The following is a 23,000-nucleotide window of genomic DNA, read 5'->3' as shown; positions in this document are numbered from 1 at the left end:
CAGACAGGCTACAATGGTACACCTGCAGCCATGTTTGCAGTGTCACTGCTGTGAGTGGCACTATGGATGCTGCAGCCAACTGATGACATCACAACATCTTCATCAGAGAAGTATGCCAGATTGGCATCCAAGGACACAATTTCTTCTGGCTCTGCTCCTTCTCAATGGATAGAACACAAGCTGTCAGCCTGGAATCTTATTCCTTCAAAGCCAGCAAAATCACTTTCAAAGTGCCTTATGGCTCATCATCATCCTCAGCCTCTTCAACGCATACGGGATTCCTCTCGCCAACAATATCCAAACACACAAGATTATTATCCTACACAGATGGCATGCAACTCCTACTGTCCCTTTTGGACAAGACGCCAACACAAAAAATGAATTCAACGCCTTCATGACCAAAGTTGCTAACTGAACGAAAGCCAACTGTCTCAAGTTCAACACAGACAAGATACAAGTAGTGATTTTCAGCAAGAAGACCTCACCATGGGACTCCGACTGGTGGCCGGCCGAACTCACACCTACACCTACAGCCACACCCAAAACCCATAACAGGGACCTCAGAATAATCAACAACAGTAAACTAGGCCTGATCACACAAGTCAACACCATCCTTTTTTCCTGCTTCTACACCCTAAAGATGCTAAGCAAGATCTTCTATTGGCTCCCAGCAACACTGGAAAAAGTCACTCACCCATGCCCTTGTCACCAGCAAGTTGGACTTTGGTAACACCCTATATTCCGGGATAACTTAGCATCTCACTAGAAGACTACAAACCATCCAGAAATCAGCAGTCAAACTCATCCTCAACCTCTCATACAGAACCCACGTCACACTACACCTCAGAGAACTATACGGGTTAACGATTCACAAACACCATCACTTCATACTCCTCATACACACATTCAAGGTGCTACACAAATGAGGTCCCATCTACCTGAACAGTCACGTCTCTTACTACCAATCACCCAGTCACCTCCTCTGTGCAGGACTCCTACTTGCACACATCTTCTGCATATACAAAACCAGATCAGGAGGACAGGCATTCTCCCACATGCCTCCAAATGCGTGGAACCTCCTCTTATTCAACGTCAGAGCCTCCTCCTCCTCTCTTCTTGAATTCTGCAAGCCGAAGACCTGGCTTTTCAATTAAACAACCTACCATAGGCAGGCCTAGGCACACACACCTCCTCAGCACCAGTATACCCTGGGGGTGATAGTGCACTTCATAAATACACATAACATTTAACTTACAGACCCTGAATACATCTTTTACTATATAATAAGGTCTTAAGGGTAAATTAAATAAGTCAATAACAGGTATGCTAATTTCATAAAGATGGAGCTCAAGCACTTTACCACTGGTTAGTAGGGATAAAGAGCACAGACTTTAATAGCCAAAAAATAGGAATCAGCAGAAAGGGAAAAAATCCAAGGTGACTTTGCAGAAAGAGACATTTTTCTACAACAACTTTGCCACGATATTTGGTATTTCACTGCTGAGAGGCAGCTTTGAGTTGGATGATAATTGGGCATCTACCAACAATTATTGGATGTCCCATCCACCCAATTCTCAGTTCCCCTTTCAATACTACAACAAAGGAATGTTTGTGCTTCTGAAAGCAGAGTCGCCACCACTCCCCATTCAAAAAATGCTCAAAGTTGGTTTACATTTGCCAGCTGACATAATATCAGAAGGCCTGCTTATTTAGGGTACGCATTCAACATCATGTCTGTTGTGTTTTGTCCCTGTCTTGCATTTTTAAGCAGCACAAAATGTTCAATGATGCAAATGTGTAAGGAAAACACCCAGCATGTCTGGAACTTTATTATTTTCAAAAATTAACACCCTCCTTGCAGCTTGTCTTTTAAAAATCTGAAAGATGTGTGATGGTACCAGTGTATCCAATTCTAAATATCTTTCTACACAAATATCTTAGTCCCCAGATTGTGCTTTTTGTCTTTTGCTGTAAATTTGTTCAATAGTTTTGTGAAATTAAGGTTCAAATATATTTGTATATCTGGACAGTTGGGTCTGCAAGAGGCTACAAACACTCTTGCAGGAGTGCTAGTTTATAAATAGAGTGCCCAAAATAGCCCAGGGAATTTTGTTTCCTTCAGGCCATCTCACTCCCTCTGGAGTTAGACTCCTGTGGAAGCAAGAGCTCTGATTAGCAGCCAGTAACATGAGCAAAACTGTTTGATTAGGTTTTGAGTGTATGTTTTACTAGAGTAATATTTTTGAGTCCAGTCTCCAAGTTTTCTTGTGTTTAGGCCCCCCTCAAATGTAGATGTTTGTGATGTTTTATTTTGAAATAAAGTATTTACTGTTATTTTTAACAGTTTCTTCATACTTGATTATTTTGTATACATTTCTTTTGATATTTAGCATCCATTTTCACTTTAATTTTGTACTAACATTGCTTGTTCAGTCAACATATGTTTCACCCCTTACTGTGCCTGTAGGGCTGGGGCTTTCTCAAGGCTGCAGACATATCACAAGCATTATTGGAACACTATTCCAATTGCCCTAATTTACACTCATTGTGAGTTGTGGGGTATAATGCAAGTAAGTAAAGGCTAAATCTTTACAATCGTGTTCAGAAATGTGAGGCTTGGGATAGAAGAATGTTCCTCAACACCACAGGATATGAATGTGAAAGAAGAAAGGGAAGGTTGTAAAAGTAGGGGGTATCTATTTAACACTAATTTCAAGGATAGTGATTTTATTCGCTGTGTGTCTTTACCTCTTTGAGAGAAGACTCTATAGTATTAAATCCATGTCTGTCCTGGTCCAAGATTATACTCTTTATGTTAAGGGAAATCCTGTTCCACAGTAGACCTGTAGAGATAAATCAATGTTTGGGATATTTTGAGGGTATGTGGTGACCAAGGCTTTTCCCTAGCCATGAGCTTACACAGTTTGTATGTCTGTGTATTTGAAGAGTAATCCTCACATTTTTTCTGTGTCATTATATTTTAGCATGCTACCCTTAAGGGTCCTCCAAATTAATTTCCTTTGTCAAGGTTAGCCCAGGGGTTTTTGCTTAGGTCCAGCCATCTGGTAATGCACTGGAGAAGGGTATTTCTAAATCATGCACTCCTTTAGGGCAAGATAAGGACTGCTTAGCTAACTCCCTTATCTAGAATAACATTGGGGTTATGTTAATACATCTTATAAGTGTAATTCAGAATCTGAAGAGATAAACGTTTTGAGTTTTGTGTCTCTGGAATCACAATTTGAAAGTCACAACTGATGTTGAAGTCTGATTTTAAATTGCATTTCTGAAAATGGTACTTTTAGAAAGTTGGCATTTTCTTAATTTAGCCATTTGTGCCTGCTGCCCGCCTTTGATCACTCTTCTGGAGTGGGTGACAGCTGGGCTTTGTGCATTCTCCCTAGACAACCACACACAATGGGAGCTTAGGTGTGTGTGACTTGTTGGGCCATCCTGAGAAGATGGGAGTGAGGAGTTGGGCACAGCCTCGTTCACATCCAAATAGGCTGTGTCCTGTCCTCACACAAAGGGCTGCATACCTCCTTTAGTGAGTCTGGAACCAGGCAGAAAGGGCCAGGACAACTGTACACTTCAGAAACCTGTCTTTGAAGTCTCCCCACTTCAAATTCCCATCTGGGTATAAGTATTTGACCTCTAACACCATGATTTTAGTACGCTTCGGGGCCTGTGAAGAGTCTCTGCCAGGAAGAAGATATGCTGTGTTTCTAAAGGACTGCCACTCTACTGGACTGCTCCTTTATTGGACCCCTGGCTTGCTGTGCTGCCCTGCTGTTCTCTCTTGCCTTGGTGAGAAGGACTGGATCTGCATCACTTCAACCCAAAGTGACTTCAAGGGCTAGTTGACTGGCCTCCTGATTTGATCTCTCAGGGACATAAAAGACTTCCAACCACCCTGCTCCTGTAACTGGAATCTTCCATCTGTGAGTCTGCCCTGCCACATGCTGACACCCAGTGATGGAACCTTGGAAGTGGGATTAAGGTGTTTGCACCAGTGGACCTGATGCATCCTCTGCTGCAAGAAGAGAACCAACTCATTGTTGCTGCTTCATGGATAAGAACTGGTGAAACAGACTTTCATCACCACATCTTGGGACCAGCACATTTTCTTTGGAGCCAACACTGCACAACTCTTTCCTCTGCACCAGCTCCTCACATCCCTCATTGACGGCAGCCTCAACAATTATGCTACAGCTCAGAATTGCAGCTACTGCGCTCTACGGAACTAAAACATTGCCTCAGCTGTGTAACGCATCCCTGACACCAGCCTTTACATTGCAAGCCCCGTCGATGGGATCCTTGATGATGGCACGACAGAACCTCGCACTTCAGCCTTGCCGCATCTCAGAACCGATTCATCTCAGCTGTGCAATGCATCGGTTTTCCAGACCCATGTAATGCTCTGGACCAGGATTTAAGGTACTTTGGTTCAGTAGGCCTAACGTGGTCCCTGTAGCCAGTCCGCACTCCATTGCAGTTGGCTTTAACTTTTGATTTTGTTCTGGTCCGGCACCACTAGGTATCCCAAGTTGGCGCTTCTTGCTTTTAAGTGCTATTTCACAGTCTATTCTTTAAAATATCATAACTAAAGTTCTACTCATTGGATATTTATCATATTGGTATTGTTTTATTTCTTAAAATCAGTTATTTTTCATACCTAATGCATAATCTTTTTGTATGGTCTTTTCACTGTTTTACTGTTTAAAGTGTTGCACAAATACTTTACACATTGCCTCTAAGTTATGTCTGACTGCTTTGTTCAAGAGGGTGAGCACAGGTTAATTTGGGATTTGCCTGAAACGTACCCTCACTAGGATTGTGATTGCTGTTTGAGGAGGGCTCATACTCCATTCAACCACCAACCCAATTTCTACCACAGAGAAACATGATTACACTTTCAGCTTACAATTACCATAGATGTCAGAATTTCTCATGTCACTGATGATGTCACAGGTCTCCTTGGCAACTAGCTTTGTTTAAAATATTGGCATCAGTAGGTTGGATTATTTCCTAAAGTAATCATAGTGTACGATGTGTTATTCCAGTGTTTGTCCTTTAAATGCCTTACTCTGTTTTCCATTCCTTAGCAATTAAAACAAGAATATGTTTTCTGTTTTGTTTGAAATGAAAATGTGGGTACTTTTAGCTTTAATTTAATAGATTATATCTTTTTGTCAGATGAAGTTGCCTGTGTGGATCCAGAAATCTGTAACATTGTTTGCGGAACTAAAGTGGGTTGTAGCAACATTGCTTATCCTAAACTGATAATGGAACTGCTTCCTGAAGGTGAGAATTATTTACAGTCTGTATCACGTGAAGTTGTCTAGCTACGATTTGTAGGAATGCATTAGACATTCGAAGAAAGACATAACCAACACAATTTAATATATCTGAATATGCATGTGAATATCTTACAAATGTGTTCTTGTAATCACAAAAATCTGTAGTACAGGACAGCTTTTGGTCCAATATGTGCCGTTAGGAGGGAAGGACATAAGTGCATTTGGAGAAATGAATGTATACAATTTTAATCTCACCTTCTACGGTAAGGATAGTGAACCTTTTATTAGTCCTAAGTAAGCAATAGGGGGCTTGACTACAATAAGGGCTCATGTAGATGTGTTGTCGACCTCCTGGCAGTTTACCTGGGATGATGACTGGCTAAATCAGCAAATAAGAATGATATAGGATTGCAATTTACGTGTGAAACAAGTAAATCAGCAATCAATGTTTTGGACATTAATATTTATGTTGAGGATAATAAATTCGAAACAACAGTCTTTCGTAAGAAAACCTCAACAAGCAGTATTTTGCATGGTAAAAGTTTCCATCCTAAACCTCTTCTAAAGAGTATACCATATTGTGAGTTAATTAGAATGCGCAGAAATTGCTCTAATAATAAGGAAGTACAGTTGAAGTATAAGGAGACCATACAAAGATTTAAGCAAAGAGGCTACAATCATAAAACTTTGTACAAAAATCTAGAAAGAGTCAAAATGATTCCTCGTGATGAGACATTAGTTCCCAAACAAATAAAGAAAACACAGGAAAAAACAGCTGAAAATAATGTTAGAATGGTAATGGAATATACCAAAGAAAGTGGTCTAATTAAGAAAGTTTTCTGTAAACATTGGCATGTCATACGGAAAGATCCGGACTTGGGTCCAAAAATAGGCTTCAGGTCCTTTGATCACATATTAAAGGATTATATTGTAAGAATCACTTTTCTCTAAAAAATCAACAGAATTGGTTAACAGAACAACAATGTGGTTTTGTAAAGTGTAATAGCTGTAAAGCCTGTAAAATTGGCAAATCAACAAAAGTAGTGAAATGATGGAATGAAATGGAAATGAATATTAAACATCGAATAACTTGTAATACAAAATTTACAGTTTATGTAATTGAATGCCATTGTGGCCTGAGATACATAGGTAGCACAATCTGTATGTTAAAGAAGAGGATTTTAGAGCATGTTAGAGCAATTTTACATAAGGATCTTACGTATGCCATAGCCAAGTATTTTCAGCAGCATGAAATGAGCAGTTGGAAAATGTTGAGATACTTTGGAATAGACCACATTCCCGAATATTAAAGAGGTGGAGATAGAGTAAAAAAACTGAGACAACTTGAGTCTAGATACATCATTTTAATGAGGACAAAGAGCCCTCTGGGATTAAATAACGATGAGAGCTTTTTGTTCATCTTTAATTGATTAACAAATGAACTTAGAATTTTATTCACATTGTCGTCAAGTCCTTGAGTCCAGTATGAGAAATATAAAAATTTGCAAATTAATATGTTTTTGTACACTATGGAAGACAAATGATTTTGTTAATTTAATTGTGGCTAATGTGTATAATTAATCATTTCAATTATTATTTTTTATCTCCAAATGAAAAGGCTGATTGTTATTAAGTTATTATTTATGATTTATGATGTCCTCCTCTAATATGGATTTTTGGGTATTTGAGTTATATTCTTGAATGCATTTAGAATTTTATTAATTTAATTTGAGAATTTTTTCAATAATTTTGTACTGAAAATCATAGGGTACATTATATATCACATACAAAGAACTACCTTGACCAAAATACATTGTAATGATCTTTGAAACAAGGTAATATAAATAGGGGTGATAGAGGAAGGAGTATGGAACTGAGAAGAAGACTGTTAAGTCGAAACGCGTTGTTTTTCTTGCACCGAATAAATCTTAAAATCGTCCTTTGGCTGAACGGAGTGCGCAGCTATTATTTCTTGTTTAAAAAGATTATTGAGGATTCAGCCAGCCCCCTGCCTCGCACCAGCTACTGAGTGCGTTGTTTTCCTTGGACCGCTTTGCTTTGAAATATATATATATATATATATATATATATATATATATATATATATCTTTTTTTTTTTTCACTGACAAAAAATACAGGTTAAGGGATGTTATAGTTAGGTTCTTAATTTACTTGTAAAAAAACATATAAATTCAGCAGTTCTTTCAAGGAACTATAACTCGCGCCCTAAGCTAACAACAACTCGCGCTCAGTGAATTTCTATGTTTTAATTACTATACGTTATTCCAACCCCCGCCACACACGGCCGTGCATGGCGTGGGTTGGTTGCTAGGTCAGGCCTGCAGCCAGGTCTTGCAGCCGAGCCCTTATATCTTTTGGCCATGCGCAGCGCAGTTTGGCCACAGGGCCTGTCACTCTCAGTGGATCTGTGAGTGGGTGTGTGAATGTCTGAGTGGGTCTGAAAGTGGGTGTGTAAGTCTATGAGTGGGTCTGAGTGGGTGCATGAGTCTCTGAGTGCATGTTTGAGTGAATAAATGAGTGTATGAATGAGTGTGGATTTTCTTTCAAATTTTTCACATTTGCAAATGTTTTGCTCATAACTCGTGGAAATTTGAAAAAAAAATGTGGTGTTGCAATTTTATTTAAAGCCCATAATTTGCCCCTCTGACACACCTATATCACACCCCTGGGGTCAGGATACCTTCACTGTGACACCTTATGCCACTTTCAATCAGGATTCTCACCCCTGGGAACCGTGTCCCGTGAAATAAAATGGCAGCTGCAACTTTCTTGTCAGGTTATGGTCAGCCAATAACAGCACTTCATTTGCATGCATATTCACAAAAATGCTCAAATTTTCACCATTTATTTGTGAAGGATCCACGTCCATAGATATAGAAATGTATTTTCCCTTTAATTTCTCAAAACTACTGATCGGATTTACACCAGATAAATGAACGTGTGATCTGCGTACCGAAAGCTAGCTTTCTGACAAATTTGGTGTAATTCCGTCCAGCGGTTCGGGCTGTAGTCCTGTCTAAAGGTCCTATTGGAAATGCAATGTTTTTTTACCCCCTTTTTCTAGGTCCTCGCTTGACTGATCACCCCAAAACTTTCTATGTGCAACAAGAATCACCAGGCTACTTTTTTTATTTTTATTTTATGAATATTCGTCAAACGGTGGCAAAGCTACCAGCAAGTCATAAAAATGTTTTTTCTATGGAGACAAGGGCTTAACTGTTTATATCTCCTGGCTATTGCCAGTAGTTAGGCTATATATATCCTTGGGCGACCACCAGAAGGTAATATATATATGTATATATTACCTAGTGGCGGTCGCCAGTAGGTAGTTATAATTAGGATCTAGTTTCTATATGAAAAGTGTTTTTTTAGTTGTCTATATCTTTGGCACCGCTTGACGAATCTTCCCAAAACTTTCCAGAAAAAATTGCCAGTGACGTCAGCTGCTGTCTCAAACGTTTTGGGGTGATGCGTCCCAGGGAAAGGCCGTGAAAAAAGGGGGGATCCCAAAACACTTTTTCCCTGATAGCACCAAAACTACTGCTCTGAAAGAGTAGAAGGTAGTTCCTGGTCCAGAAAGTGAGCCTGGTTGTTTTGGTGTAAATCTGTTCAGTAGTTTTTGAGAAATTAAGGGTAAAACACATTTGTATATATAGGGACCCGAAGGATTTGCAACCCCTCCCGATCTCATGCTGAGATCTGAATGGCTGTTGACACTTCAACCAAAAAGTGTTGGCAGCCATCTTGCGACTCGGCAACCAAGTCCCAGACAAAAATGTAAAGAAAAAGAAAAGGGGCCAGGCTACAGATACCTTGACCCCTTAGCTCTGGTGCTGGAGTCCCAGAGGGACACTCCAGGGCTAAAAAGTATATTTTTGAAATGTTTGCCACAATTCACGGCAGATCCATGGATCCAGGGAAAACATTTTGAAGCCCCCGGTGGGCCACGTCGCAGTGGTATTCTTTAAATGGACTGTGGGGGTGGGGGGGGCTGTGGCCTGGCTCCCGACAGACCTAGGGGCTGCGACCTCCGCGGGGCTAAAATACTTAATGGTGTGGGGGTTCCATTGGCCTCTCACACAGCCCTGGGGTCTGCCACCTCCCGAGGGCTTTAATTAATTAACAAGCAGGGAGACCCTTTGATCCTCCGCTGCCCTGGGGGCAACCACCTCCTCAGGACTTTGTAAATTAAATAGGGAGGGTGCCCAGCTCCTCGGAGCAAAGATTAAAAAGAAGTGAAGGTCAGTTTAGGACACCCTTAGCCCCAGGACCACAACCTTCCAAGGGCTATACTTGTTAGAAGGGGGCCGTGTGGCCCACCCAAAGGAGCCAGTGATGGCCCTGAGGACTGCCACCCCTCAGGGATGGCTCCTGCTATGTCCCAGGATGCCCAATCCCAGGGCATAGCTGCTTGCTGTGCCTTGGCTGCAGCCTTGACAGCTGCAGCCAAATCACAGCAAACACTCAGCTTTTTGACAGCTGGAACTGAGCATGCAATGTCCTGTTTGCAAAAGTGTTTGCTCTGAGTTGGCGGGAGCTGTCAAAGCTCCTGCCAAGTCAGATCAAATAATTAAGTCCCAGGGATCGGCACCCTGGCACGTAGCAGGAGCTGGCCTTGAAGGGGTGGCCATCCCCATGGCCATCATTACCTCCATAAGGGGAACTGCATAGCCCCGTCAATGATTAACTTTTCCCTGGGGAGGTGGAGGTCCCCGGGGCGAGGGGTCCGCAAAGGACCTCCTTCATTATCTTATTCCAGCTCCAGGGAGGTGGTGGTCCCCGGGGCTGTCGGGGGAGCTGCACTGGCCCACTTAATTGTACTGACTTGCCCCAGGGAGTTGGTGGTGCGAGGGCAGGTGGTCTGCAATAGACCCCTATATCATTTTGTTTCAGCCTGAGTAGGTGGTGGTCCCTGTGGTTGCAGGGTGGCTATGTTGGCCCCGGTATAAATATAATGTTCAGCCCCTAGAATGCCCACTTTAAAGAATTGCTTTGCCCCAGGTACTCGTGGCTTGAGGGGGTCAGCATAGCCCCCTGTTTACTTATTTAATAAAACCCCAGGTAGGTGGTGGTCACTGGGGCTCAAAGAGCCATAGGAGGGGGGGCCCTTGTGCCCCCCTCCTTTTTTATAAAATGCCCCTGGGACCTGTTCCGCCCGGGGGGGGGGGTCTATTCAAAATAAGCAATGGAGCCAGTGCTTACTTTTTTCATTATGTTTTGCTGAATTTGTGGTTCTGATACGATTTTCAGCAACATTTTAAAAAAAAAGGTTTTTTTGTCTGTGTGGGTCCCTCTGGTACCTAAACACCAGGGCTAAGGAATCAGGGTGTCCCTACCCTGCACCCCTTTTTTTTAAACCTTTTTTCTGAAACTCGGTGAGGCCAAGTCCCAAGATGGCTGCTAGCACTTCCTATTTGTAGTGTTGGCAGTCAATCAGATCTCAGCACAAGATCGGAAGTATTTGTGAAGCCTTAGTGCCTCTAGATATCCATATATATCATTTTCTTTCAATATCTCAAAAAGTACTGAAGGGATTTACATCAAACAACAAAAAGACATCTTTCTGGACTAAAAGTTACATATTCTGCCAAATTTGGTGCAATTCCATCCAGCAGTTCAGGCTGTAGCCGTGTTCAAAATCCCTATAGAAATTATAATGGGAAACACATTTTCAGTCCCCACTTGACGGATCACCCCGAAACATCCAATGTAAAACAAGATCCTCAGGAACACTTTTTGTTTTAAACTTCGTGAAGATTCGTCAAATGGCGCCAAAAATATAGACAAGTCAAAAAATGCTTTTTCCATGTAAATATGGTCCTAACTATAACGGGAACAGTTGGCTTTAGGCTACATATATATCTGGGTAGTTCCGATTAGGGAGAGAGCAGCTCCAGTAAGGAGCACCCAACAACACCAGCAACACTCTAGATTTGCTCACCTCAAATGTCTGCTTTTCTAGGAAACATTCTAAGCATAGGATTGGCACAGTCCCATCCACACCGAGCTAGAGAGCAACAACGTTTCTTGTCATTTGTACAGCAAAACCTTTGAGCATAGGATTGGCTCAGTGCCGTCCTTGCCGAGCTGTAAAATGACAAATATCTTTCACAACTCCAGGCGCAGTATTACAGCTTTGTACAGGTAAAATACCATTCAAACCAACCAGAAATTAATAGAAACAACCCCTGACACGTTTCAATGTCATTACATCTTTTCAGAGAAGGTTAGCTTAGTCCAGACAGAAGGGAGCACCCAGTATAAGTTAAAACAACACCCATACAGTGTGAGAAAACAGGGCTGATTGCGGAGGCCCCCTAACTTTTTGCCCCCATTTTTCACTTTTTGCTGGTGTTTTCCTGACTGCTAACCAGTCCTAGGGCCTGTGCTCTGTGTAAGATGAGTATGCAAATTGGGCTAATTATAATTGGCTATGTCAACCTACCTATAAGTCCCTAGTATATGGTAGGGCATGTAGGTTTAGGGACCCCAGCATAGATAGTGCACCCATAGGTGCACTGCTGAGGTACCCAGTGTACTTACAAAGTCTTAAACTACCTTATTTATACATATAAGTCACCCCTAAGGTGTGCCCAATGTGCCAGTAGGGTTGGGTGCCATGTAACAATAAGGAGGGACCTTATAAGAATAGTTTTATAAGCCCTGGTGAGGTAAAACAGCCACATTCGTTTGTCCCTCATTGTAGTGAATGGCCTCCATAGGCTAGAAGGGAGAGACTTTATTTTAATTTATAAAGTCCCCTTAAGTGTCAGATAGCTCAAGTTTGATATCAAATTAATTGTTATAGTAAATCCCACAGCTTACAATATTTGGATTTAATGTAACGTGCTGCTCAGGTAAAGAGTTTTAAACGCTACCTAAAAAGTTGCCAACTTCAGCCCTGTAGTGCTCTGCTCTGATTGGACAGGCTGCCTTGATAAGATGTGAAGTAGCCTGGGCTGAACACAAAGAGATGTGCCTGGGAGAGGAGAACTTTCCCCAGCAGATGGAGAAGCAGGAAGGAGGAGTGCTGCCAAACTAATCTTCAAAGGCAGGGAAGGACATTTGGAGTAGCCCAGCACCTCCCTCACATCCTGCAACCCCAGACAAATTGGTGCCCCCCTTATTAGATTAGGGGAGGGCAGGAGAAGAGTGTGTTTAAGATTGTTAGCCACACCAGTGGGTGGGCTCAGCCAGATGTAACCTCCAAAAATCACTTTCAGCCATGATGGATTTTAGAGGAATGTTACTCCCTGGGATTGATTTTTGCCATACTTCCCAGGAAGTGGTCATCACAGGGGGAAGGACCCTGCACCTGATTGGAAAACCAGGACACCACTGTTTTTCACCCAGGAGCAAGATTAAAACTGGCAGACCTGCACCCACCCAGGTCCCTACCAGGTCCCAACAAGGAAGACCGTCAGAAAAAGGATGACTGCCCTGCTGGACCCCTGACCTGCACCTCGACACTGCACTCTGAAGGCCTGCACCACCTGAACACTTGGGCTTCACTACTAAAACGACTTTGCCTGTCTTCTACTTCTTCAAGAAGGGAATCCCTGTTTGCTACAAAGGAGCTGCCAGAGTCCCCTGCATCAAGTCGTGCAAGCAGAGCCCAGCCTCCAGTGGCCATTTAAGGATTCTGACCAGGTGCATTCTGGGAATTGTGGTCCCAATTCCCAAGAAACAACTCAGAGCTTCTGAAACCTTGGATCAAGTTGTGGACAGTTCAAGGACCCAAAAAGGACCTCTGGAAGAAGATCCAGAAGTTTGGAGATGTTTGGAGCAAATCCATAATTTGAGGAGGTGCTTTGTGGGAGTCATAGTCCCAGACCCCAGGAGGCAAACGAGAGCCTCTTAACCCTTGGCTGGTGCTGTAGACCACTTTCCTGAATCAAGAAACACTTCTGAAAGTAAGTTTTAGAGGGTTACCTTGTGGGTGTCCTAAACTCTGGACTTTGTCCCCTGTCCAGTGTGACCTTCTTTTACCCTTTGAGCGCTAGTTGCTTCTATGCGCTAGAAAACATTTATTCTTAAAAATGTATATCTCCGGTTCCCCTTATCCAATTTTGGTGTCATTTTGAAGATAAATATATAATCTATTGTTATAAATTGGTGTTGGATTTTTATTGTGTTTTGTGTTTTACTTATTTACTGTTTTGTGATTTTTAAATGCTTTACACATTTGTCTCCTAAGTTAAGCCTTGTCGCTCGATGCCAAGGTACCAAGGGTTGAACTCGGTTTAATTTATTGAGACCTAACTGGACCTAAGTGGAGGTTAGTGGCCTATTGCTAAATGTAGGTACTTACCTGCCCTTACCAATAATCCATTTCCAACATTCAGGGTTAGAGTGATGCACAAATTATGCGAAACAGAAGATAGAACTCTGGGTAGTTCCCAAGTTTAGGTGGAGAGAAGCTCCAGTAAGGAGCACCCTGCAACACCAGCGACATTCTACATTTGCTCAACTCAAATGTCTGTTTTTCAAGGAAAGTATTTAAGAATAGGAGATGGTTGACAACACTGTTGTTGAAATGTCATTAGCCAATCAGATCTCTGCATGAAATCGGGCGGGGTCGCGAATTCTATGTATACAAATTTGGATTTCTTAAATTTCTCAGTAACTACTGAACGGATTTACACCAAATAACAAAAAGGGTTCTTTCTGGATGAAGAGCTGCCTTTCTGCCAAATGTATGTCCACTGTTTTTTGCGCTATCGCTGTTCAGTTTTTCCTATGGGAATTAACATTGGAAAAGCTGTAATAAATGTGTTTAAGCAAAGTGGCTTTCTTATCTTCGCTTCAGTGCCTCTCAAATGATTTACCAACCGTGAAATTTTATTAATCAAGTGAAATTGGGCAAGGGAAGTGAATGGGATATGGTACAAAATCCCATTCACTGTTTGACAGCATTTGAGAGGCACTGAAGCAAAGGGAAAACTGAGATACGAAGGCTACTTGCAACTTTGTTTAAACACATTATGAAGCACGAACTTAAGGAAGAGCCGTAGTGCGCTTTTGAAAATGGAGATACAAAGTCACTGTTTTTGAATATGGGAAACTGTACGAAGACGTTTAATTGCAGAGCACTTTGGAATTAAGTCAATGGCACTGAAAAGGAAATATGAAAAGACTGTGGGGCTGATTCTAACCCTGGCGGTCGGTGATAAAGCGGCGGCCAACCCGCCAACAGGCCGGCGGTCAAAAAAATGCAATTCTGACCCTGGCGGGAACCGCCAACACAGGCCGCCGCTTTAACACTCCGACCGCCACGGCGGAACAAACAAACAGCGCGGCGGTCACCGCCAACAGCCAGGCGGCAGACAATGTACCGCCCACCCTATCACGACCCACCAATCCGCCACCTTTTCCGGGGCGGGAGCACCGCCGATAAAAACACGGCGGAAACAGACATTTTCAATGGAAAACGCTCACCTCGAGACACTCCATGCGGAATCCGGACAGCATGGAACCCGAATTGAACATCATACCTGCTCTCGTCTACCTGCTCATCTACCACGAGTACGAACTCCGGCGCAGACGTCAACGGTGAGTACTGCACCTACGACACACGGGAGGGGGGAGGACGAAAGGTTACGGGCACACACATATGCGACCCCCCCAATATGTACACACCAATGCAGAGCAACAAGTCACAGTGACACCACCCAAACACCCGTAAAAAATACAATGACAGAACCAAATTTGGAATAAATATTTATGTACAAAAAAAGCTCCTGAAAATTATTGTCCAACCGTGATAAATATTTACAAGAAAAATCAATATATACACATCAGTGTATAACTGAAGTAACAAGTCCTGCACATCCTACGAATCTAACATGTCCGTGGGCCAATGTTTTGCGAAACAAGGGCAAAGCCCACACAGGAGACCTGAGTCCTTTGGAGAGAACACTGCAGGGGCATCTGATGTAAAAACTACAGGCACCTCAGGGGGAAGGGAAGGGGGTTGCACCACAGCCACATGAGTCCACGACGCCAGATCCACGATGAGCCACCATGCCCACTGCACCATCCTGGGGAGTGCAAAGCCACTGTCTCTCAAGTCTCTACAGTGGGTGGGCTGCCCACTGTTCAATCCTGGGGAGTGCAAAGCCACAGTCTCTCAATGTCTCTACAGTGGGTGGGCTGCCCACTGTACCATCCTGGGGAGTGCAAAGCCACAGTCTCTCAATGTCTCTACAGTGGGTGGGCTGCCCACTGTACCATCCTGGGGAGTGCAAAGCCACAGTCTCTCAATGTCTCTACAGTGGGTGGGCTGCCCACTGTACCATCCTGGGGAGTGCAAAGCCACAGTCTCTCAATGTCTCTACAGTGGGTGGGCTGCCCACTGTACCATCTTGGGGAGTGCAAAGCCACAGTCCATCAGGTGGATGACAGTCTCCACTGGTCAAGGAGGAGGCATGGTGGGCACAGTGAACCATAAACAGTGCCTGAGACGGCGGTGCCCAGCGGAGCGGTGCTTGACATGGCGATGCCCAGCTGAGCGGTGCTTGACAGGAAGGGCCCAGCGGAGCGGTGCTTGAGATGAAGGGCCCAGCGGAGCGGTGCTTGACAGGAAGGGCCCAGCGGAGCGGTGCTTGAGATGAAGGGCCCAGCGGAGCGGTGCTTGACAGGAAGGGCCCAGCGGAGCGGTGCTTGACAGGAAGGGCCCAGCGGAGCGGTGCTTGAGATGAAGGGCCCAGCGGAGCGGTGCTTGAGATGAAGGGCCCAGCGGAGCGGTGCTTGAGATGACGGGCCCAGCGGAGCGGTGCTTGAGATGAAGGGCCCAGCAGAGCGGTTCAGAGACAGCGGTGCCCAGCGGAGCGGTGCTTGAGATGAAGGCCCAGCGGAGCGGTGCTTGACAGGAAGGGCCCAGCGGAGCGGTGCTTGACAGGAAGGGCCCAGCGGAGCGGTGCTTGACAGGAAGGGCCCAGCGGAGCGGTGCTTGAGATGAAGGGCCCAGCGGAGCGGTTCAGAGACGGCGGTGCCCAGCGGAGCGGTGCTTGAGATGAAGGGCCCAGCGGAGCAGTGCTTTACAGGAAGGGCCCAGCGGAGCGGTGCTTGAGATGAAGGGGCCAGCGGAGCGGTGCTTGACAGGAAGGGCCCAGCGGAGCGGTGCTTGAGATGAAGGGCCCAGCAGAGCGGTTCAGAGACAGCGGTGCCCAGCGGAGCGGTGCTTGAGATGAAGGGCCCAGCGGAGCGGTGCTTGAGATGAAGGGCCCAGCAGAGCGGTTCAGAGACAGCGGTGCCCAGCGGAGCGGTGCTTGAGATGAAGGGCCCAGCGGAGAGGTTCAGAGACGGCGGTGCCCAGCGGAGCGGTGCTTGAGATGAAGGGCCCAGCGGAGTGGTTCAGAGACGGCGGTGCCCAGCGGAGCGGTGCTTGACAGGAAGGTCCCAGCGGAGCGGTGCTTGAGATGAAGGGCCCAGCGGAGCGGTGCTTGACAGGAAGGGCCAAGCGGAGCGGTGCTTGAGATGAAGGGCCCAGCGGAGCGGTTCAGAGACGGCGGTGCCCAGCGGAGCGGTGCTTGAGATGAAGGGCCCAGCGGAGCAGTGCTTTACAGGAAGGGCCCAGCGGAGCGGTGCTTGAGATGAAGGGGCCAGCGGAGCGGTGCTTGACAGGAAGGGCCCAGCGGAGCGGTGCTTGAGATGAAGGGCCCAGCAGAGCGGTTCAGAGACAGCGGTGCCCAGCGGAGCGGTGCTTGAGATGAAGGGCCCAGCGGAGAGGTTCAGAGACGGCGGTGCCCAGCAGAGCGGTGCTTGACAGGAAGGGCCCAGCGGAGCGGTGCTTGAGATGAAGGGCCCAGCAGAGCGGTTCAGAGACAGCGGTGCCCAGCGGAGCGGTGCTTCAGATGAAGGGCCCAGCAGAGCGGTTCAGAGACGGCGGTGCCCAGCAGAGCGGTGCTTGACAGGAAGGGCCCAGCGGAGCGGTGCTTGAGATGAAGGGCCCAGCAGAGCGGTTCAGAGACAGCGGTGCCCAGCGGAGCGGTGCTTGAGATGAAGGGCCCAGCGGAGAGGTTCAGAGACGGCGGTGCCCAGCGGAGCGGTGCTTGAGATGAAGGGCCCAGCGGAGAGGTTCAGAGACGGCGGTGCCCAGCGGAGCGGTGCTTGACAGGAAGGTCCCAGCGGAGCGGTGCTTGAGATGAAGGGCCCAGCGGAGCGGTGCTTGACAGGAAGGGCCAAGCGGAGCGGTGCTTGACAGGAAGGGCCCAGCGGAGCGGTGCTCTTCTGCACGGCGGGGCCCTGTTCAGCGGTGCTCTTCTGCACGGCGGGCCCTGTTCAGCGGTGCTCTTCTGCACGGCGGGCCCTGTCAGCGGTACCTGTCTTCACGGCGGGGCCCTGTTCAGCGGTACCTGTTTTCACGGCGGGGCCCTGTTCAGCGGTACCTGTCTTCACGGCGGGGCCCTGTTCAGCGGTGCTCTTCTGCACGGCGGGCCCCTGTTCAGCGGTGCCTGTCTTCACGGCGGGGCGCTGATCAGCGGTACCTGTCTTCACGGCGGGGCCCTGTTCAGCGGTGCTCTTCTGCACGGCGGGACCTGTTCAGCGGTGCTCTTCTGCACGGCGGGCCCTGTTCAGCGGTGCCTGTCTTCACGGCGGGGCCCTGTTCAGCGGTATCTGTCTTCACGGCGGGGCCCTGTTCAGCGGTGCTCTTCTGCACGGCGGGCCCTGTTCAGCGGTGCTCCTCTGCACGGCGGGGCCCTGTTCAGCGGTACCTGTCTTCACGGCGGGGCCCTGTTCAGCGGTACCTGTCTTCACGGCGGGGCCCTGTTCAGCGGTGCTCGTCTGCATGGCGGGCCCTGTTCAGCGGTACCTGTCTTCACGGCGGGGCCCTGTTCAGCGGTGCTCTGTCTTCACGGCGGGGCCCTGTTCAGCGGTACCTGTCTTCACGGCGGGGCCCTGTTCAGCGGTGCTCTTCTGCACGGCGGGCCCTGTTCAGCGGTACCTGTCTTCACGGCGGGGCCCTGTTCAGCGGTGCTCTGTCTTCACGGCGGGGCCCTGTTCAGCGGTACCCATCCAGTCGGACAAGGGAGGCAGACCTTGGCTGGACTCCCAGCTCAGTCGCCCTCGGACCGTGACGTTTCGGGACCCTTCGGGGACGGAGTCCTGGGCTCTTTAGTGTCCTCCTTCGCAGCTGGGATGTGACATGTGGGGCCCACCTGCTCCGCGCTCCTGCTGCCCTTCCGCTCCTTAGATGGGGCTCTCGGGCCCTTGCCTCCCCTAGATGTTGTGGCTGGTGAAGTGGGCGCACATTGCTCCTTGGGGGCAGCCGTGTCAGTCCGCGCACGGCGGCCCTTGTGTTTGCGGGTCCTTTTGCCGGGGGGGGGGCTGGAGGTGTCCTTGCTGCTGATCGAAGTGTCACTGCTGGCAAAGGGTGGACTCCAGTAACCATGCACAACAGTGACACTCGAAGCTGGGCTGGTGGTGGCTGTGGTGCTCTTGGGACTCTTTGCAGATGGAGGGGGTAGGTCATCGGAGGGAAAGAGGTTAAGATTAGACAGGAAAAGTTTTTTAGGCCCAAGGTAAAGGGTAAGAGTAGTGGTGATGGGAGTGGAGGAAGAGGATGTGGTTGTAGGAGAGTCAGGTGTGCTGTCATTGGGTGAAGGTGCTGGTGCTGTAGGCTGTCGTGAGGTGCTTGGCTGTTGGGTGGGTGTCTGCCTGCGTTTGTGTGTCTTGGAAGAGGGGGTGACAGACACAGTGGGAGAGGACACAGGGGACGTGTAAATGCCAGTGGGGGTGGTGACTGCACGTGTGAGGACTGTAGTGGAGGGTGAGGTGGTGATGGAAGCACTGGCTGATGTTGGGGTGCATGCAGGTGTGAGTGTAGACGTCACAGGGAGGGAGGAGGAAGACGAGGAGGAGGGGGACACAGAGGTGGTAGTGACTGTTGGAGTGTCTGCATCTGTGTGTTGCTTGGGTGAGTGTTTGTGGGATCTGTGGTGCTTGTGTCTGGATGAGCTGCCCTTGGGTGTTGAGGTGTGTGCAGGCTGGTCTGATGGTGTGGATGGGATAGGCTGAGGAACAGGAGACAGAGACAGGCTGGAGGCAGACAGAAGAGGGAGGCTGGAAACAGGGACAATGGCTGCCGTCAGTGCTGAGGCCAGAGCAGTGAACGCTCGTTGTTGGGCAGCCTGACCCGAATGAATGCCCTCCAGGTACGCATTGCTCTGTTGCACCTCCCTTTGCACACCCTGGATGGCATTAAAAAGGGTAGTCTGCCCAACAATGAGCGTCCTCACGAGGTCAATGAGCTCCGCACTGAGGGCAGCAGGGGTAACAGAGGCAGGGGCTGAGGTGCCTGGGGCGAAGGAGACGCGCGCCTTCCTGGCCGAACGGGCACGGAGCGAAGACTGAGGGGCTGCTGGGAGGGCGGTGCTGGTGCGCTGGGTGGCGGCTGTACCTGTAGAGGCGGGGGCACGGATGTTGCCGCCACCGCTGGGGAGCACCCATCCGAGGACGTGTCAGTGTAGGTTGTCTCATCACCGGTCCCCGTTGTGGTGCTCCCCTCGCCCTCCAGATCACTGGTGCCCTCTGTGTCTGTTCCTGGGCCCACCGGGGCCTTGTGACCTGCAGCTCCCTCGTGCTCCGATGCCAGATCTCCTCCGCCTGATGATGCTAATGCACACATGCACAAGAAGATGAAGAAAAAGGGTGGGGGGAGAAAAAAAGAAGACCAGGTTGAGTGCATGCAATGTCAACACCGTTGGCGGAGAGGACAGACACAGGAGCCTCATGCACTAAGCCGCGCATTCGGGGTACACTACTCAGTACTACTGACTAGGACAACAGGTCAAGAGACGTCAAACGCGCACATGGGTGATGCTGGACCATCAATGGCTGTACTTGTCACCCTACAGAGGTGGGGGCCGGGGGCACAGGGCCATGCCTAAGGGAGAGGACTACACTACAGAAAGCGCCCTGGCCTAATGTCACCCACAGCCCTCCTCCCCCACCCAGACGCCTCCACTGCGCATAAAGATAGGAGAATGTGCAGATACTCACCCCCTTGTGTCTGCTGTGATGTCTTCAAGCGCCCATCCAAATCAGGGTAGGCCACCGCCAGGATCCGGGACATCAGGGGGGTCATGGTGCGACTGGCACCCCTCCTAGGTTGGGAGGCCATCCCCAGCAGTGTTTCTGCGGTCTTCCTCGTTCCGCGGCGGATGTCCTCCCACCTCTTGCGGCAGTGGGTGCCCCGTCTGTTGTGGACCCCCAAGTTCCAGACTTCCTTGGCGATGGCACGCCAAATATTGATTTTCTGATGGGCGCTCACCTGTTTGACATGTACAGGGTGGGAAAGAGAAAACGTCACATATCTGCATGTTTGGAGTACATGCCCCCCCCTCCCCAACCTTGCCATGTGCCCCATTCTCTCATCTGTCGTGCGTTGCACTCCTCATTTCCTCCCCACCCCACCAACTTACATCCCCCCCACACCACACAGGCATAACCCATTCAATGTGCACTCAGTGTACTCACCTGTTGGTCTGGAGGACCGTAGAGTAGCGCATACTGGGGGAGGACCCCATCCACAAGTTTGTCCAACTCTTCAGTCGTGAAGGCAGGGGCCCTTTCCCCAGTCGCAGCAGCCATTGTCACTTCCAGACCGAGTTCACAGCAGCACTTGCAGTATAGGTCCTCTCCTGTGGATGATCAGGTCTCGAGTGATTAAGCAGATAGGAAATGGCGGTCACGCCCGCGGCGGTGCGTACCGCGGCGGTGCGTACCGCGACCACCGGCGCACATCGTCATTGGCTCCTGAATCCCATAGGCTTCAATGTTAACCAATGCGTCTTCGCACAGCGGTCTTCGACCGCCTACCGCCACGGTGTGCCCCGCCAGCGCAGTGACCTCACATCCCATTGTCCCACTTCACAGGTCAGGCAGCCGCCATTTCAAGGGCCCACATGGCTTAACCACTTCGCTGCCAGGCCTTTTCCCCCTCCTGTGCCAGGCCTTTTTTTGCCTATTTGGGGCAGTTCGCGCTCAGGCCCTCATAACTTTTTGTCCACATAAGCTAACCAAGCCAAATTTGCGTCCTTTTTTTCCAACATCCTAGCGATTCTAAAGGTACCCAGACTTTGTGGGTTCCCCTGAAGGAGGCCAAGAAATTGGCCAAAATACAGTGAAAATTTCGTTTTTTTCGAAAAAATTGGAAAAAGGGGCTGCAGAAGAAGGCTTGTGGTTTTTCCCCTGAAAATGGCATCAACAAAGGGTTTGCGGTGCTAAACTCAGCAGCTTCCCAGCTTTCAGGAACAGGCAGACTTGAATCCGAAAACCCAATTTTTCAACACAATTTTGGCATTTTACTGGGGCATACCCCATTTGTGCAATTTTTTGTGCTTTCACCCTCCTTCCAGTCAGTGACCGGAATGGTCATGAAACCAATGCTGGATCCCAGAAACCTAAACATTTCTGAAAAGTAGACAAAATTCTGAATTCAGCAAGGGGTCATTTGTGTAGATCCTACAAGGGTTTCCTACAGAAAATAACAGCTGAAAAAGAAAAATATTGAAATTGAGGTGAAAAAAACATCAATTTTTCTCTACTTTTTACTCTGTAACTTTTCCCTGCAATGTCAGATTATCGAAAGCAATATACCGTTACGTCTGCTGGACTCCTCTGGTTGCGGGGATATATAGGGTTTGTAGGTTCATCAAGAACCCGAGGAACCCAGAGCCAATAAATGAGCTGCACCCTGCAGTGCGTTTTCATTCTATACCGGGTATACAGTAATTCATTTGCTGAAATATAAGGAGTAAAAAATAGCTATCAAGAAAACCTTTGCATTTCCAAAAAGGGCACAAGATAAGGTGTTGAGGAGCAGTGGTTATTTGCACATCTCTGAATTCCGGGGTGACCATAGTAGCACGTGAATTACATGGAATTTCTCAAATAGATGTCTTTTTTACACACACCCCTATATTTGGAAGGAATAAATGTAGAGAAAGACAAGGGGCAATAACACTTGTTTTGCTATTCTATGTTCCCCCAAGTCTCCCGATAAAAATGATACCTCCCTTGTTTGGGTAGGCCTAGCGCCCGCGACAGGATATGCCCCAAAACACAACGTGGACACATCACAGAAAACAGATCTGTTTTTAGCAAAGTGACTACCTGTAGATTTTGGCCTCTAGCTCAGCCGGCACCTAGGCAAACCTACCAAACCTGTGCATTTCTGAAAACTAGAGACCTAGGGGGATCCAAGGAGGGGTGACTTGCGGGGCTCGGACCAGGTTCTGTTACCCAGAATCCTTTGCAAACCTCAAAATTTGGCTAAAAAAACACATGTTCATCACATTTCTGTGGCAGAAAGTTCTGGAATCTGAGAGGAGCTACAAATTTCCTTCCACCCAGCGTTCCCCCAAGTCTCCCGATAAAAATGATACCTCACTTGTGTGGGTAGGCCTAGCGCCCGCGACAGGATATGCCCCAAAACACAACCTGGACACATCACAGAAAACAGAGCTGTTTTTAGCATAGTGACTACCTGTAGATTTTGGCCTCTAGCTCAGCCGCCACCTAGGGAAACCTACCAAACCTGTGCATTTCTGAAAACTAGAGACCTAGGGGGATCCAAGGAGGGGTGACTTGCGGGGCTCGGACCAGGTTCTGTTACCCAGAATCCTTTGCAAACCTCAAAATTTGGCTAAAAAAACACATGTTCCTCACATTTCT

At 47.7% G+C, this 23,000-nt stretch overlaps 1 protein-coding gene across 2 annotated transcripts in view; it reads left to right on the top strand.

The window, feature by feature from the left end:
* SLC5A9 (solute carrier family 5 member 9) overlaps positions 1–23,000 on the top strand; it is a 763,977-nt gene that overhangs the window by 535,043 nt on the left and 205,934 nt on the right. For both annotated transcript variants that reach the window (XM_069232707.1, XM_069232706.1), the window contains one exon: positions 5,197–5,304. In XM_069232707.1, the coding sequence (XP_069088808.1) occupies positions 5,197–5,304 (108 nt within the window). The remainder of the gene's footprint in view (positions 1–5,196; positions 5,305–23,000) is intronic.

This window comes from Pleurodeles waltl, chromosome 4_2 (assembly GCF_031143425.1).
Source record: "Pleurodeles waltl isolate 20211129_DDA chromosome 4_2, aPleWal1.hap1.20221129, whole genome shotgun sequence".
NCBI classification, from domain to species: Eukaryota; Metazoa; Chordata; class Amphibia; order Caudata; family Salamandridae; genus Pleurodeles; species Pleurodeles waltl.
This window is presented reverse-complemented; position numbering and strand designations above follow the sequence as displayed.